Source organism: Mus caroli, chromosome 3 (genome assembly GCF_900094665.2).
Source record: "Mus caroli chromosome 3, CAROLI_EIJ_v1.1, whole genome shotgun sequence".
Lineage (NCBI taxonomy): Eukaryota > Metazoa > Chordata > Mammalia > Rodentia > Muridae > Mus > Mus caroli.
Window position 1 is genome coordinate 74078366 of NC_034572.1, and position 17864 is coordinate 74096229.

The window sequence follows — 17864 nt, forward strand, 5'->3', positions numbered from 1 at the left end:
CCATAAATCCAGAATGTGTTTTAAATCTGACACCAAATTCATTAGAAAACCTTCATGAAACCAGAATGGACTGGACACCCTTCTCTAATCTGCATAGCCGTGAGTTCTGCATCAATATGTAAATTAGACAGGGCTCAAATTCAGACTTCATTGTTTGATATTACTGTGTTGGGTATCAGCCTAACACTTGCTGCACCTATGCTAGAAGAGTATGCATCCCTAGACATAGTTCAGTATAAGGCCTTAACATTTATAGCCACAGTGTTTTCTTGTGCTTTAGGAAAACCCTTCAAAGTGTTTTAAAGGAAACTGGCAATCAAGTAGGCCTATATGCTGTTTATTTTTGAGCATAAATGAAGATTAGCTATAATGAAAGTAGCTACAGGAATTGTTATATTTTTTCCTTATAATGTATTCTATCTAACATTTTAATAGTCATTTTGAAAATGGTCCCAAGAAACTCTTGAACACACTGCTTCCCAGTTTACTTGTTGAAAATGGCTTGTGGTTGTCTAATCCATTTTGAACTTCTTTGAGACTTTGTACTGCTGGCTGCTTCTCCTTCTGTCTGCTTCTGGTGAGAAGTCTTTCTTCCCACTCTCCTCAGTTGTTGTGCTACTGCTTCAAGATTGCACCCAGATTTTCTCTTCCTTGTAGGTTGCTGTGTAAAGACCCCTTGCTTCATGCTCACACCTGAAATATTTCTTCAGACTTCTCAGATAGGAGATGACGGTGTGTCTGCTACTCTCTCATTGACTCTGCTGTATATATGACAGGGATTACAAACCCAGATGCACAACTGTGTCCATTAGTACAAGTACATGAGAACTGCATATGTAGAATGTATGGAGAGCAGATCCAGGGTTCTAAGACTGTTAAAACAGCACAACTCTACGGCTATTTCCATCCATCTCTAACTTCAGTCACTGTGAGGTTCAAGTGCACATTCGCCTATTCACTCCACGTGTGCCTATCAAGCCTTTACTGTGTGCCTGGCCTACAGGTGTGAGGGGAAAGACAATGAAGTGAACATGAACACTTCATGACCTGGAAATGACACCGTTCTGAAGCCTTTGTGAATCACATCAGAGTAACAATTACCAGATCTTAAAATTTAAAAGGAAACTAGGGACTCGTATGTATGAAAACATCTAATGTATTGAATTGAATATTTTAAGGACGAATAGACCCTATTAATGCTGTGCCCACCTCTGTTTATGATCTTGTATGGCAAGTAAAATTTTGACAGCCAACTCTGAAATACCAAAATCAGTATTGGCCTACACTGATTTTTTTTCCAGGTTGGTCTGTGTTATTTTCTTTGTTTGCCATCCTCTATTCACAGTTGACCATGCCTGGCCCCTTCCCTCTTGTATTACCTATCTATTGTGCTTCTTGCTAGTAGGCATCTCCACTTCCTTCCCTTCTCAGTCCAGGTCAGGCAATCAGCACACATTCACAGCCCAGATATTAAGTCCTTTGTAAAGGGATCCTAAGCTAGCCCTGTAAAATTGACCTTGCTCTTCCGGCCCTTCACGGTACACTTTCATTAGAGATTTTACCATCTGATTTATGAATCCTGAGCCCAAGGAAATGATCCTTCCTCCTTCTATCACACTTACACATCTCTGTAAGCAGTGGTAGAAAACCCGTTGGACAGGTTTGCTTCCCCAAACAGAACAGAATTCCCCAAGTAGGAACTTTGTTTTCTGTCCAGTTTTGTTATAGAAATGGTTTAAAAAAAACTCTTTAAACAGTGATTTATAAAATTTTACTTAGGTCTACTCTACTTAACTGTGTCTACTCTTGCCACGTCAATATGGACCCCAACTTCCATCCTTCTAAACTCCTGTAATGAGTAATGGCAGCCTTGAGCCTATATAACAATTGTCTTTTGTTAGTGAACATTTTCTTTTTGATGCTGTTAAATTCTCCAGGCTATCTTAAAAGTATAAGCTTATGGAGGTGGGCAATGATGTTGCATAGATCAGGAGCAAGCTTCCTTGAGTGGTAGCTCTGGGCCAGGAATTCTTCAACACTGAGTGTATATTGCCATTTTAAAGGATCTTAGTTTCTTATTTTTGTGAGAAAAATGAAGCTGACAAATGTTGTTACATTCCTTAGGGGAAGATTCATAACTATACTCAGTCTATATATATTTTTTATTAACAAATTTGTCTTTAAATCTAATACTATATAAAATGTTGGTTTTGATTTTTTTTGTCGAGTGTATTTATATTCCATTATATTTTAAAATCTATCAATAATGTTTGGAACATGTCAGACTTCTCTCTCACTAAAAGTTTTGTAATTTTCTTTCTATTATTTTGAAATTCAATTCAAAGAAACAATCATTTATTTATAAGTGCAGTTGTTAAAGAAAAGAGTTGTGCATTAGGTAAAGCTGGGGATGTTTTCTTCAGTAGTGGAGCAGTTACTCAGCATGTGTTAGACACAATGTCCAATCTAGGAAGCAAAAAAGAGCTGGAATAATAGCAAAGTGATTTATGAGAAAATATATGCTAATATCCAAATGCATGTTGTCAGCTATCCTCAACATCAAATAGATAGCTGGTAGAAGGCGTCTACTTGATAAGTATTAGCAGTGGTCTCAGTATTCTTTTGGTACTATGCTTTTCTAAATTAATAACTGTTTGTGAATTCTCCAAAACACATCTTTTTTTAAAAAAAACTAGGAAATCTAGATAATGATGGTAGGAACTAAGATAGGAACTTGAATAATTCATGAATTAAAAGTCATATAATTTTGTTGTATGCAAAATATTTGTGTTAACTGTCTGACCAATCTCAATTCTGGTACTAGCAAATCTGAAGGCTTTAAAAGAGAAATCTCATATTTTTCTAACAGGGTCTTTATTTCTAATTCTCTTTAACTTTTGCATCTCAAGGTCTCTCCTTTCACGCATAATTGGGGACAACTCATGGTGTGCTCCATAGATGTATTGCGCACATAAAGTTTCCATTGCCTAGATAAGCAATGACACCAGTCTCTGCCCCCTTTGCCTCCTCACAGGTATGATTTTGTAGAAGTTGAGGAGCCCAGTGATGGAAGTGTTTTAGGACGCTGGTGTGGTTCTGGGACTGTGCCAGGAAAGCAGACTTCTAAAGGAAATCATATCAGGATAAGATTTGTATCTGATGAGTATTTTCCATCTGAACCCGGATTCTGCATCCACTACAGTATTATCATGCCAGTAAGTACAACTTTGAGATTCTCCTTATTTCACTGAGTCAGCTTTTTAAAAAAAAAATGGATTTCCACTTTTATAGATGAGAATCAGAACACCAAACATCAGATCCTGTTCTCAAATTTGAATTATTTTTACCACAAAAGTTGCATTATAAATATCACTGCCAGTTTAAGCCTTCTCTGTAGATTATTAGAAATACCAAGTGCCTTATCAATGTAGTAAAATAAAATATATAATTTTTTTAGACATTTAAAGAATGTAGCAGACTGGGAGGTGCTCAGGATAAAGTGCTTACCTTAAACAAATGAGGATCTGGTTTTGATCCCCAGAACACAATTGAAAAACCCAAGTGTGGCAACCTGTACTTCAACTCTGGGAAAGGAGAGAAAGACATATGCCTGGGGCTCTCTGGCCAGCCAGTGTAGCCTAGGTGGTGGGCTCCTGCCTTACAAACTCAAGTAGACAAATACTGAGGCATACACAAAGTACATGTCTTCCCTCTAGCTTCTCATACACACATATTCTCACGACTGATGTTCAAGCAAACATCCTGAGATGTTACAGACTTGTACTGTGAATCTTCATTAACCTACTTTACAGATATTCACAGGCTATTCCATTCTTAATCTAGTTCCCATCTTAGATTTCACAGTATTTTGTTACATTTCAAAAATTTTTCGTTAAATTTGAGACGATTTAACAGATCAACACAACCCACGATCAGAGTCTTTATAAAATCTTCATCGGCTCATATACTTCCACTTCGTACTGCCCCATTCAGGTCAGTTTTAGTAGCCATAGTAGGACATCCTGGTTGAGAGATGCTATAGGGAATGAAGACAGAAGTCAAGGGTTGCATGCATAGATATTAAGACTCAATGCCATTTAAACATATATTGGATATAAATTTCATGTGTCATCATGAAATGGTGACACAAATTTGACCTAGTCCCTAGATTGCAGCATGGGCAAGTCACTTGTGAGTTCCAAGTAATGAGCAAAAGGAAGCTCTCTGGTCTCATAATCTGAAGAGTGGTACAACTCTCGGCAGGATGAGACGGCCCTGAACCACAACACTCATCTGATGACTCTTATACATATTTACAGACACACAACACAAGTATCAGTGGGTCCTGCTGAATAAGATATGGGAACTGGAGTGTATGACCAACTAAGGGTTTAAGTATTTATTGGGAAGACATAATGTGGTTTATAATGATTCTAATCATCTAGAGGGGAACAGCAGGCTGTGGAATGAAAGAAGCAAAGGCATGTGAATGTAGGAATGTAGGGTCAGTCCTACATATTCTAAGAAGTGCAATTTGATGATGTAAGACAACTGCTTTTGTTCCAACTTCACAAACTTCAGCTTGTTTGTGTTTACATTTACTTTGGTAGCTGACCTAGTACTTCTTGCTCTACAATTTTGGTCTCTTGTAGACCTCACTCCTTACTATAAATACATCCGTTCCACTCTCACTAACTGTCTGCAGAATAGCGAGAATTTAATGAGTGAAAATCTGAAAGGTGATGATACTTTTAAGCCTGGCAGAATGTTTTGAGTTATCACTTTATGTTGCTAAATGTCATCCTCCCTCCAGCCACCCACACATGCATTAGCACTGACCATGCAACAATTCATCAGTGTTAGTTGTCACTCAGATAAAAGAAAGCCCAAAGGAAGAAAGTATCCTTTTTGGAGAGGGGACTTAAAGGATCTGGAGGCATTTGCTCAAGGCAATTGCCCCTGCATAACCCCCAACCCCCATCCATTTATTTCTTTGTGTAGAAGATGAACTCTCTTATTGGATTCCACAGTTCCCTACACTCAATGATTGGACTGACAGCCAACTCACAGCTAGAAGCCAGACCTGTAGTGATGCACCCCACAATGGCTTCCTAGTTTTGTAAAGATATGAAAATTATTATCGCAGGCTTCCTGGACGAAGGTGTGCTGCAGAGGCTTTGCTCAACTGTAGCTGCTCATTAAGGTTTTCTAGAAATACAGTCATTTTCCCTCAAGCTCATCTAGGATGGGATGGTATATCTTAATGTCTCTGCAGCTCTGTGTTATCTTTGTTGCAGCTGAAATAGATGGACGACGCCTTAGAGTACCAGGATAACAGGGATGTTTTCAAGTGTTCTTCAGATGATCCTGTGTATCTGAGGCACTAGGGGAACAATTGGGTTGTGATATAATTGGTTGTCCAGGTTCCCTCCTTCTGGTAAGGAGAAGCCAGAGGGGAGGAAGTTAATGAAGTATGCACTACATTCAGTGAATTTGGTACACACTTTCTATTCTAAATCAATGTCTTATAAAACTTCATCCATATAATCAGCCTTATCTGCTTTTGATAATTGATGCAGTGAATATTTTACATCTACCTGACACAGAAACCTTAGGTCAGGGAATGGTTTTTTAAAACTCAAGTTAAATACATATATCATATATATGTATATATTAATATACATATATCATATATATGTATATATTAATATACATATATAAATGGTAATATGTATATTAATGGATTACATTAACATATACATATATATGTGCTTTAAACTGAGGTTTTTTTTTTAATTTAATTTTATTTTTGGGGGAGGCAGGAAGTTTGAGACAAGATTTCCCTGTATAGCCCTGCCTGTCCTGGAACTCACTCTGTAGACCAGGTTGGCCTCGAACTCAGAAATCCACCTGCCTCTTCCTCCCAAGTGCTGGGATTAAAGGCATATACTACCAGTACCCTGCAGAGTTATGCTTTATAAGGAACTCACTCTGTAGTTTTATTTGTAAGATAGAAAGAACATCAAATTGTTGTCTACCATAAAACTCTCTCTGAGATTCTCATTACCATGTCATAGCAGAAAAATTTCTCAAAATTACAAATTACAAGTTCCCAAATAACTTGTACTATGACAAATTAAATTTGTTTCTCCATTTTGCTATGTTAAGTTGGTGTCACTAGCTAGGCTTAGTTCTAAAACAACCACTGGGAAATTTTAATGTTTTACCACAATGAGTTATAGCTTAGAAAATGTATTACATATGTTTAAATTTTAACACTTTAATACTATTTCAGATGATTATTCACAAAAATATCATTCCCTTGTTACACCTCATTGACAAGTAATGAAAGATAAATCTATATAAATTTGTTAATAAATGATACATTGTTTTATGATGGTTCACAAGAAGTTAATAATGTCTTTGACTCTTTTCTCCTTTTTTGTGAGAGGATAGAGAGAGAAACAAAGAGGAGAATGCTTGCACACATACCGTGGTAGATTTGCAGTGAGAGATTGTTTAAGAAAAATGAAAACAGTAAGACCTTGTTTCCCTCTAAGGCCACACACAGTGAGAGCCCAGAATATACCTCACGTCTCTTAGAAAGAATAGTACTTGTTAACATTATAGTAATTTGTATTAGGTTATATATGCCCTACGCTGCAGTGTTGCATAAACACCATTATTTAAACAGACAAAGGATAAACAGAAAAAATGTTTCCTCCAGTATCAAATATCTGATTCACATTTTCTTGTCACTTTTGTTAGGAAACCATTCTAAGAAACATACCTGAGGTTTTAAGTAAAAGTGTGGAAAATCAGGTTTGCCCCTCTTCAGGGATCTTCCTTCCTTCCTTCCTTCCTTCCTTCCTTCCTTCCTTCCTTCCTTCCTTCCTTCCTTCCTTCCTTCCTTCCTTCCTTCCTTCCTTCCTTCCTTCCTTCCTTCCTTTCTCCCTCTCTCTGTCTCTCTGTCTCTCTCTCCCTCTCTCAATATATATAAAACAGTATAATGCTGTTCTTAATGCTTATGAAATGTGAGGCCTTTAATTTTTTCCTTCCAGTTGGCTGAAGTATTTTGATTAATTATTGTACTAATATTATGCATTCTTAAATAACTTTTTTGAAAACGCGGTTTTAACTGTTTTGAAGTTACTAACAATAAGATAATACTTCTAGCAACTTATTTATTCCTTTTCCATTTGATGGGTGTTGGTCTAAACAAATAGAACTTGTTCCTGTAGTTACCATAACAGTGGTCCCCACATGTTGTCACCATTTTATTTATTGTTGGGCATCTGGATGTCAGTCAGGGAGAGAATGACTGGGGCACATCACTCACATCCACTCCAGGCTCTCTTCCTCTAAGTTTCTATCACATTTTTCCACTTTATAAAATGATTTACCTCTATCCAAGTGTGTATATTCAGTGATACCTGCTTGGATACAGAAGTTTTTGTTATTTTTGTTGGTTGGATTATATAAAACTGAAACAAACTAATGCCACCACCACCAATTGAATAAAACAAAAACCCTGTCTGTAGTGCTGCATGGAAAGAGTGCCATCTGGCTTCTGAGCTGCATCAGAACCCATTGATGCTTTCCTCCATCCTAACTTGTAAATGACTTATGTGGAGTTAAGTCTATACATAGCCATCATGGAGGTTTCCTCTGTGGGGAGGGGTTAGAAGGACACTTGGTGCCTCAGGTACTGTTGAAGAATGTATGACTGATTGCCAGACAGTTATTAATTATATGGGCAAAGAACAAAGCAGTTCAGTGGATATTGGGGAGAACCCGCTGTCCCTTCTGTCATATTTCATGTCAATGTTCTGAAGAAAGAAGTCTGTCCAACCGAGGAAAGAATTCATTGATTTTATCAGGTGAAGAAAAATTCCAGTTGACTCTCGAGGAAACCTTTAAAATTTATTGATTGAGTGATTGATTGCTTAGGACAAAGCAACATGCTCTTTGGAATGAACCTATACATAGATGCTGTGGGGAAGTCCTCAGTGGAAGAATATGACCAATATTCTCTAAAATTTTAAATCTTAACAATTGCCTCACATTTCAACATCATCTTACCAAATTATCTTAAGTAGTGACTATTTACATAGAACTTGAGTTTCATGTGGGCAAAGAATAGAGAAAATGGTAGTGGTCTTACAGTTTTTGGTAGGACTGGAAACTCAGAGGCCACTACAAGAAGTGGTTGTCTATAGTCATCAGAAGCACTTGTCAAATGACTAGATTCTTATTAAAGTGCATTATGTTTTTTGTTTGTTTGTTTGTTTGTTTTTTGCACTTAAGAAAGGATTCAGAGGGTGACAGTATCTTACTGCATCAAGGATATTATACAGTTGCTGCAGAGACTGAACTTGGCCAAGAGCAGTTTCCTTCATTTTCTGTCTGACTTCCACCCATAGGTGCAGTGTTCGTTCTCCTTCATAAGACATGGTCCAGCCTCTCTTCAGTATCTGCTGGATCTCTGTGTGGCAGCTGTTTTCACATCTTCTAGGAAGGAACTTCATATGCACTGCTTAGAGAAAGTAGCCAGGACTCCTGCAAGAAATGTGGAAGGCAGATAGACATTTGAATGCAGTTGTAAGGAAAGATCTTGAACAATTGGAAGCTCGAGTTTCAAAAATCACTATTGTATACTTAAGGCCACAATCATTTCAAAGTTTGGAGTTCGTTCAGGAGTTAGACCTGGAAGATGGCACATCTTTGGGTGTGTGTGTGTGTGTATGTGTGTGTTTGTATGTGTACGAGTGCGCATGCCTGCACGTGTATGAAGAACTAATGCATGAATCCTTTATGCCCTGCTTGTAAAGACTAAAGTACAATCTCAGGATTGTCTCCTCCTTTTCCCTGAGGCAGTCTCTCATCATCCTAGACCTTGTCAGTTAGGCCAGGCTTGCAAGCTAGAGAGCACCGCTGAGTCTCTGTCACACTTTTTCAGTAGTTTGATTCCAGGCATGCAATCCTGCTAAGTGGAATGTGAGTTTTGTGGTTGATTGTTCTGGGGATGGACCCAGGTTTCTACTCTTGGAGGGTAAACACTTTACTCACTCTGCTAGCTCTCCAACTCTCATGGGGATTTCAAAAAACTTTATTGATAACATTTGATCAACTATTTTTTAGAAATTTTAAACAAGTATGGTAATATTTCCCCAAATCTCTAGTAACTTGCCTCTATCTCACTTTAGAGAAAAAAGTATATCTGTATATTACATAATCTGTCATGTAAGTGATTAGAAACAATTTTAAGAAATTGGGAGACTGTTGAGGGGGGGGGCAATGTTGTGATTCTTAAAGAAAAACTAAATAGTCATATAAATAAAACCTTCAAGAATGATCCATCATGGATCTTGTATCAATTATGTAACAAACACTCTGAAGACCATATCACTGGTCACCATTGCTGTTTGTCATTTGTCACAGGTTCTCCTTTGTTCTTGGGTGGCACCAGATGCCTTTTCATGAGCAATGTTTGGAGATGCTGATACAAGGAGCTCTACACAGCATTGATCTGTTGCCTTAGCCTTGGATGGAAGGCTTATATGAGGCAGTAATCACAAAATAGAAATTGGGCAGGGACTTTATTACTATGTTGGAGAAATGTTATAATAGCCTAACAAACAAGGTTATTTTGTGACTTGGCTTGGGGACTGTATGCATATTTAATAGATACTATGCTGTGTGTTCCTTCTTTATTGTTCAGAATTGCAGAAACGGTAGGAAATCCTCCCAAAATTATATGGCTGTGTTTCAGATCATAGCACTGGCCTGTATGCTCCTAATTTCCTAAGCTACATATTGAGAACTATCCATTTGTCAACTGTCAGTATCTGTTAGTCATAGTGTTATGATGGATTATCCTCTGCCTTTGTTCCTGCTCAACTGGAGCCTTATCTGGTTCTTCACAGATGTTGTACATAGCACAGTTCTAGAACAGATACTCTTTCATTTCACAATGTGATGACACATTTCAATAAAATAAGACAAAAGAAATATTCTTTCATTTCCTCATAGTTTGTAATTATATTTAACTTTTAATTTAATATTATACATATTTTCATTTTTTGAGAATTTATACACAGTTACTGTATTTACATCATTTCTGTCCCAGCCTCACTCCTTCTAAGTCTACACCCCTTCTAAGTCTACTCATATTCACCCTGTTCCCTGTCAAATTAATGATTAATGATTTCCTTTCTCTCTCTCTCTCTCTCTCTCTCTCTCTCTCTCTCTCTCTCTCTCTCGCACACACACACACATACACAACCTACTAATTTCATATAGTGTTTTTGTATTTACAAGTGTTTAGGGATGACCTCTTAGGATTGATAATCTATCAAGGTTTTATACCCCAAAGGCTCCTTCTTCCTCCCTCTAAGCTTAGCTGTATTCTTTATATTTCTTCTACCTAACCTGGCTAATGTCAATTTTGTTTATCTTTTATAAGAAAGAAACTACATTTTATTGATTGTTTGCTTTTCTTTATTTCTTAAATTTATGCCCTTTCTTGATAATTTCTCCCCATCCACTATAATTGGTTTTTATTTGGTTTTAGTTTTTTCAAACTCTTGAGGTAAATCAATTCATGCTCTTTCTGATGTTTTGATGCAAGCACTTGGAGCTACAAATTCACTCTTCTAACTACTTTTATTTTATACCAATTATTTCATATTTCATTTAATTCCAAGAATTATTTATTTGCATATTTACTTTTTCAATGCCCTTTCATCATTCATTGTTCATGTTGAATGACTTTGTGCAATTTATTGTTTCCTCTGGTATTTATTTCAAGTTTTAGTCCATTATGTCTTAAAACATTGTCTACTTTATTAAAACAGGAAATTTTATATTCTGTCATGTTAGGCTGGAATACTCCGTGGATGTCTACTAGGTCCATTTTGTCAACAAAGGCATTTAGTACTAATGTTTGTATACCTTTTACTCTAAGACAGTACCTATTCCTCAAGGTGAGATTTTTTTTTCTGAGAGATAGAAAAAAGGTGCATCTTGTTTTCTGATTCAACCAATAAGTTTGCATCTTTTGATTGAGGGATTGAGACCACTTATATTCAGGCTTATTATTGAAAGAGTAATTGCTTAATTGCCACCGTTTTGTTGATGTTGTGTTGTTTTCTTTTGTTTAATTCACATGAGCCCTATCCTAGCATCATTTATTTTTCCCCATAGTATCTTCCTTTTTTTCTCTAGTCAAAATTTTCCTTCTAGTACTCATTGAAAAGATGGTTTGATGATTGTAAATTTCTTTAACCTACTGCTATAACAGAAAAATTTTCACTCTCTTTCAATGATAACAAATAGTTTTGTCAGGGAAATAGTTTAGTTGGCAGCTTTCAGAAGTTGAATCAATCACATGGCTCCAACTTCTTCTGGCTTTTAAAGTTCCCATCGAAAAACCTGCTATGATACCGATAGGCTTGTTTCACCTGCCTCTGACTGACTGGGCATTTCTTTTCCTAGATCTGGGAAGTTTTCTTCTATGATTTCATTGAAAGTGTGTCCTATGCTTTTTACATCTAGTTCTTTTTTTCTTCTATGTCCACGACTTATAGATTTGGTCTATTCATGATATTCCAGTGTATATGAACATTCTAGTCATTAAGAATGAGGGATAACAATCATTTTGTGTGATTGATCCCATTCCTTTATTTCATCTTCAAGCCTTAATGCTCTGTCTTCTGAATGTTTTGTCATGTTGCTAAGGGTTCCCACTGAGGAGTTTTAGTTAAATTTATTGGATGTTTCATTTCTAATTTCATTTTAATTTAAATTTTTATTACTATTTCTATTTATCTTATTCAATTTCCATACCCTGAATTACTTTACTTAGCTACTTGTTTGTGTCTTCTTAGAGTTATATGTATGTTTCTTTGTAACTATTGAGATAAGAATCTTGCTTAAATGCCTTTCTTTTGAGTTCATAAGAAGAGCATTGATAGGAATGAAGAAAGAAAAGCTACTTCTTAACCAAGTAACAAAAATGAGAAATTATAGGGAGTTTTATATAAAGGTATGTAGGCATCAGATGTTTTTAGGAGTTGCATGTTTCCTTTAAGTGTATTGACCATGAACAGGGGATTTTGACCCTGTGTCAACAGAAGCTCAACTGTAGATGATGGCTTTCCTTACACATGTTCAACCAAAGAATGCTACTTGGTACCTGGACTCCTTTAGAAAATTTCCCCAAACCAACCTCACAGAGCTTTGTGCCTTGGTTAATTGATACCTGATTTGTAGCTAGCCCCACTACAATACTGATCATACTTTATTCATTAACTGTGGTAGGCAAAACCAGACGACTCACTGCATGATCTATGAAGTCTTGTCTGCTTTCATGATACAAACTTTTGTCTATTTCAGTAGTACTATTTATATGTTAAGATTATTTCAAATTTACATGAATTCACATATATACGAACATATATATATATATATATATATATATATATATACACTCATTTTTTATATCCTTGTCTAGTATTTAATCATCATTTAAAAAGTAATCCAATTAGTATTTTATACCCTTATTGATTTCCTGTGTGTGGATAGGTACTACTAGCATTCTTGTTGTAGGCTTTTTAATCCATTATGGTCAAAGTGATGGTGAGACAATGATCACCTGTCTAGTGTATAGTCTCCATTGCAGACACTCTTTTATGTGGATGATTAGGGATCTTGACTCAAAAGGCAATGTAGACTATCTTCAGTATTTCTAAGGCACACATTTTAAGTAAAATAGGACTTGGGATAAAAAATCTTTTTTGTTTGTTTACTTTGGTTTAGTTTGGTTTCGTTATTTGTTTTTTGAAAGAGTGTTTCTCTGTGTAACAGCCCTGGCTGTCCTGGAACTAGCTCTATAGACCTGCCTCTGAGTCTCAGGTGCTGAGATTAAACGTGTGTGTCACCATTGACTTCTTTTCTCTTTTTTTAAGTAAAAGAATAATAGAAATCCAAGACTCTAAAGTAAAATCTGAGGTAGGTATTGGTAATACCTTGCAAATAAATCTATGCAGTGTTTAATACCCCCTGTGAAACTGTGGGTTTATATTATTTTGAATTCCTATGAAGGGAATGCTTTTTCTAGTAGAGTAGCATTTGATTCAGTAAATAGAGAAGTCTGTTTCCTGCTGGTATGAGTTAATGAAATAGCATTAAATGTAATTAGTTGTTGTAGAGAAAGAAATGGGCGAGTCCTTGAAGTGAGAGGCTCACTGCATGCCCAGGCTTGACTTCCAACACCTGAATGGGGAGGTATTAAAGTACATGACACATTTGCTGGATGAGGTCCTTAGAAGTCATCTCAAGCATTCTAACACAAGTATTTTCCTTCCTTTGAGGCATATGATGAGTGACAAAGCCTTGGGTTGTCTTAATACCATTACTGACAAATGAAGCAAAAGAGCCTCCAAGTCTACCAGAGATTTATTTTCTTTTGACTTCCTGGGACCCCTTCTGACTTTCTCTCTTGCGGGGAACACATTTAGTTCTAACTGCAGTCCTATGTGTCACCTTTAGAACACTGAAAGAAGTTTACTATTCACTATTAAATGTCATATCACTAAAGTATGTCATTGAAAAGCCTTGATAAGATCTGTGGAATTACTGTTTATGCTGTTTTCCCAAAGCCATAGTATCCTGTGTCTCTGTATATAATAGATTTGCTAATTCCACTTTAAGGGCTTCAGTTGTTCCTCACTATTTCTTCTTTGTCACCTCAAACTTCATTAGGCATTAAGAATCTCAACTTTTAATTTATGATTCTCAATGATTTGGGAATGGAATGGTGGCTTGGCTCTTAAGAGCATTTACAACCCTCTCCTGAGTTTGTTGCTCAGAACACACATGGCAGCTCACAATCATCTGTCAGTTCAGTTCCAGGATCTCTGATGTCATCTTCTGATAGCTGAAGCACCAGGCACATTGGCAGTAACATAGACATATACACAGACAGAACATCCATACACATACAAGTTTAGTTAAAAGAAATTAAAAAAGACCCTCAACTTAAAAATAAAAATGTAGTGTGATTGCGGCACAGACCTGTACTTCCAGCACTTAGGAGGCCGAGTTTGAAGGCAATCACAATACACAGTGAGTACCTAGTTAGCCTGGACTACAATATGAAACCATGACACAATACACACACACACACACACACACACACACACACTAATCCTTGGATTTTTTAGAGGCTTCAGAATATTAACTAGTTCAAGAGAAAACTTTCACCATGAACTTGGTGCCTTCATAAACATCCCCACCTAATATTCTATGGTGTGGTATGTAAGCGTACTTCTGCATAGAGTAGAACACCTATCAGAGATTAATGATTACAAAATAAAAATAATACCACAAAGCACTCCCTTTGATGTTGGATCCAAAATGAATGTGTGAAACATAAATAGTCACAATACATAAATCCATGAATGAGCCCCTTCTGCTTGCAAGACAGAGATTAATGAAGTTTCAGGATGCTAAGAGCCCAAGATATGATCTATACCTTTAAGCTGATGTCAAGATTCAGAACTGATTACTTAAAATGCCTTCATGCCTCTGGAATAGATTGATGACTTCAGTTTTACTAAATCTCTTCTCATCCAAAAATTTATACAGTTTGGTTCCAACAGGTATGGTATGTGGTAGTATTTACATATTAAATGTAACTGCTTAATATGTAACCAAAGCAATTTTAAAGTAAAAGATAGTAACAGATTACACTCTCAACATGTTTCTTCATTTAGAACTGGGTGGAAACCAACTCAGGAAGCCTTTGGAGATGTTAGCTGGTACTGGACGTGACCTAAGTGTTCAAGTGGAGAATCATTAAAATGAGACACATATCATAAACACTGAATTTCCATTTATTCCTTTTCTTTTAGGGCAAGGGACTTCCTTCTTGAGAAGCACAATTTGTTACGTTAAATTCTGTCCTTTCTTCCAAAAATCACAATCATAATGCTTCAGTTATGGCTCCTTCAGCTTGGCTTTCTTTCAGTAGAAATGTGAACTCCAATGCACTTGAAAGCAATCTGTGTGTGGACCCTTCCAGTGTTTTATGAGTTCCTTTCCTCCTACATTCTACAGTTATATCTCTCATAGCTAATTTAATACTGAATTTTATAGCAGCTCATTTGTATGGAGTAATTCCAAAGCATTCATGCCAGTTTCAAGGAGCGAAGAGCATGCATTTGATTAGGTTATGCAGTGTTTAACTGGCTTAATAATTGCAGTAAAAAGTACTGCTGATATGAATACTTGCGAACAAAGTGTAGATCACTACATGTCAGTTCATCTGGTTGGAAGGCAGTGCTTAGTGAGCTCTGAGCATCAGCATTCAAGCCCTTCTGGCATCGGGGAAGCAAATTACAACAATAAGCTAAATGAAGGGCACTTCAGGTAATGAATGTAGTCTTTGTGCAGTTTCTATACACCAACTGCCTGGTTCAGTGTCCCTTGGAAGTACTGGTCACATAGGTCAACAGGACCATAGCTGGCAACTGAATCTTCCCAGGGCATCAAGGTAGCTGAAAACAAGCCTGGTTGAATATGCACATCTTAAGAATCTTTGCCCCCCTCCATAATGTTCCTATGATTAAAGTTCAACATTTTTCAATTTGTGTGCAATAGTTTGGTTCACTGGAGGCTTCTTGACACTAGAAGAAGTCAGTTCACTATTAAACTAATGATCAAGTGTATAGAGCTCCAGATAGACCTATGGGTGCCTTCTTTTCTCTTCCCACATTTCTTCTCACCACATCTTCCCACTGGTTCTCCCCCCCTCTTCCTCCTCCTACTTAGTCCTCCTCCTCCTCCTTCTTCCCTCCATCTCTTAAACAACCCTTATAAACTACTTGTATTATTTTAAAGTTCATATCAAACTTTTGTCAGTATTCTACCACACTATTTCTTTATAAAAATAAAGCCAGTATTTTTCTGTTTTGTCTTTAATGGTGCTGTTTTTGTAATGTATAGTCTGTTCTTCTACCATGGGTGTGCTTTATTTTCAGGAATAAGTAAAAAGACAGGAGAAAATGACAACCAAGCTCCTTTATCATTTTACTTCTCAATTGATTTGGTCTTTACACCAAGGCTGCAACCGTGCAGATCAAGCAAAGAGCATGGTTGAATGTAAAGACATATTTATTTTCCTCATATGCTATCAGAACACACAGTGTACAGCTTGAGTCATAGCACACGGTAACAACAGTGGCTGCAATAATATTTCTGAGCCATCTTTTATTCTGTGGCTTTGAGTGTTTTCCATCTAGCTTGATTTTTTTTTATCCTCTCTTTACCCTGCAGTTCTCTCAGCTCATTGACTTACCCACAAAGTGTGAAGAAGAAAAGCTTCTACCAACTTCATTGTGAAGACTAATTATCAAATTCTGAGCTCAGTGTTCGGTATTCAGGGGCAAGAAGTATTTATTAGCTTTATTCCAATTTCAGACATACTGACAAGTTCTGATTTAAAGTCACTGTTCTTAAATGTTTTGTTTTGTTTTACTTTTTGAGCAAGACCTACAAGAAGAAAAATTTGAAACAGGTATACACTCATAAGACTACATTTTTAAATGTCATATTTGTAGCAGTTGCCCATGACTGTAATCCCAGCCACTCAAATGACCAAGGCTACAGGCTACCAGATTTAAGATCAACCTGACCATATACCAAGACCATCACAGATTGAAAAAGTGAAAAGGGCTGAGACTGTAGCTCTATGGTAAAATGCTTATGTAGACCGCTAAGAAGATAGTAGGTAGATAGATAGATAGATAGATAGATAGATAGATAGATAGATAGATAGATAGATAGATAGAAGGAAGGAAGGAAGGAAGGAAAATGTGTGAAATTACTGTAATGCTGCTATGTTTGCCTCTTCCATTTTTGTCTTCCTTAAAAGTCTCCATTATAATATAACAAAATGATGTGATCTCACTAAATCTACACACATGAAGTCTAAAAGCAGATTGATGTTGACTGACCTGAGAAGGGTGTTCCCTGCTGCAGGTGAAACTTTCACTCAAGTGAGTTCTTATCACACATGTGGCTATGAGTTCACTCCTGGCCCTACAGAATTCCATGCTCTAAGGTTATTTTTTTCCATTCTGTACCTAAACATGCACACATATCTTCTAAAAATCACCAACTTGAAATTAAAAAAAATATTTTTTACTATAATCTGAAAAACCCTGGGAGAGCTCCTCAAAGTTTAGGTTCAAAATTTCCATCAGGAGCTATTAAGACTTAAACCATTTAGAAACTTTAACTTGATGACTTTTTAAAGAATTTTTCTAATTTTAATGATTATGGGAACTATTAATTGATCATCTGCTTACCCTGTGATAACTTGGTGGATTGATAGTGTTGGTTTGGTTTGTTCCGCCAATTCTTTTGATGAGCTCTTCATCCTTTGATACAGGGATTCAGAGTTTAGTTATTAAATAGCTTAACAAGAGGATCCTCCATCACGTCAGAGTCAGCAAAAAAGAAAAAAAAAGCCCATACCAAAGAATCATTTCCTATACACCCCAGAGCTCTGGTTTGCAGTAAAATCAAAGATGAGACTAGAACTAGGTCTCAATGTGAACTGTCCCTTCCTAGTGCTTAGAAATGCAGAGGCTATTTCTTCTCTTGTGTTTGCTGTTGGAAAGTAGTTACTACTTGTCTGTACAGGTCTGCTGGCTTCCTCAACAATCCACTTGTCAGGAAATGTGGCATAGTGGTTGTTGGTCTGTCTGTTAGTGGCATCTCTGCCTGAAGTTGATGCTTTGCTTTGCTTCACTTTGTTCTGCTCTGCTTTGTCTCTCCTCTCCTCTCCTCTCCTCTCC

The 17864-nt window shown here is 36.8% G+C and overlaps 1 protein-coding gene across 1 annotated transcript in view; it reads left to right on the forward strand.

The window, feature by feature from the left end:
- Window positions 1–17864, forward strand: part of Pdgfc (platelet derived growth factor C) — a 170114-nt gene that overhangs the window by 126469 nt on the left and 25781 nt on the right. Inside the window, exon 3 of the mRNA XM_021157831.2 lies at window positions 3035–3215. Coding sequence (XP_021013490.1) covers window positions 3035–3215 — 181 coding nt within the window. The remainder of the gene's footprint in view (window positions 1–3034; window positions 3216–17864) is intronic.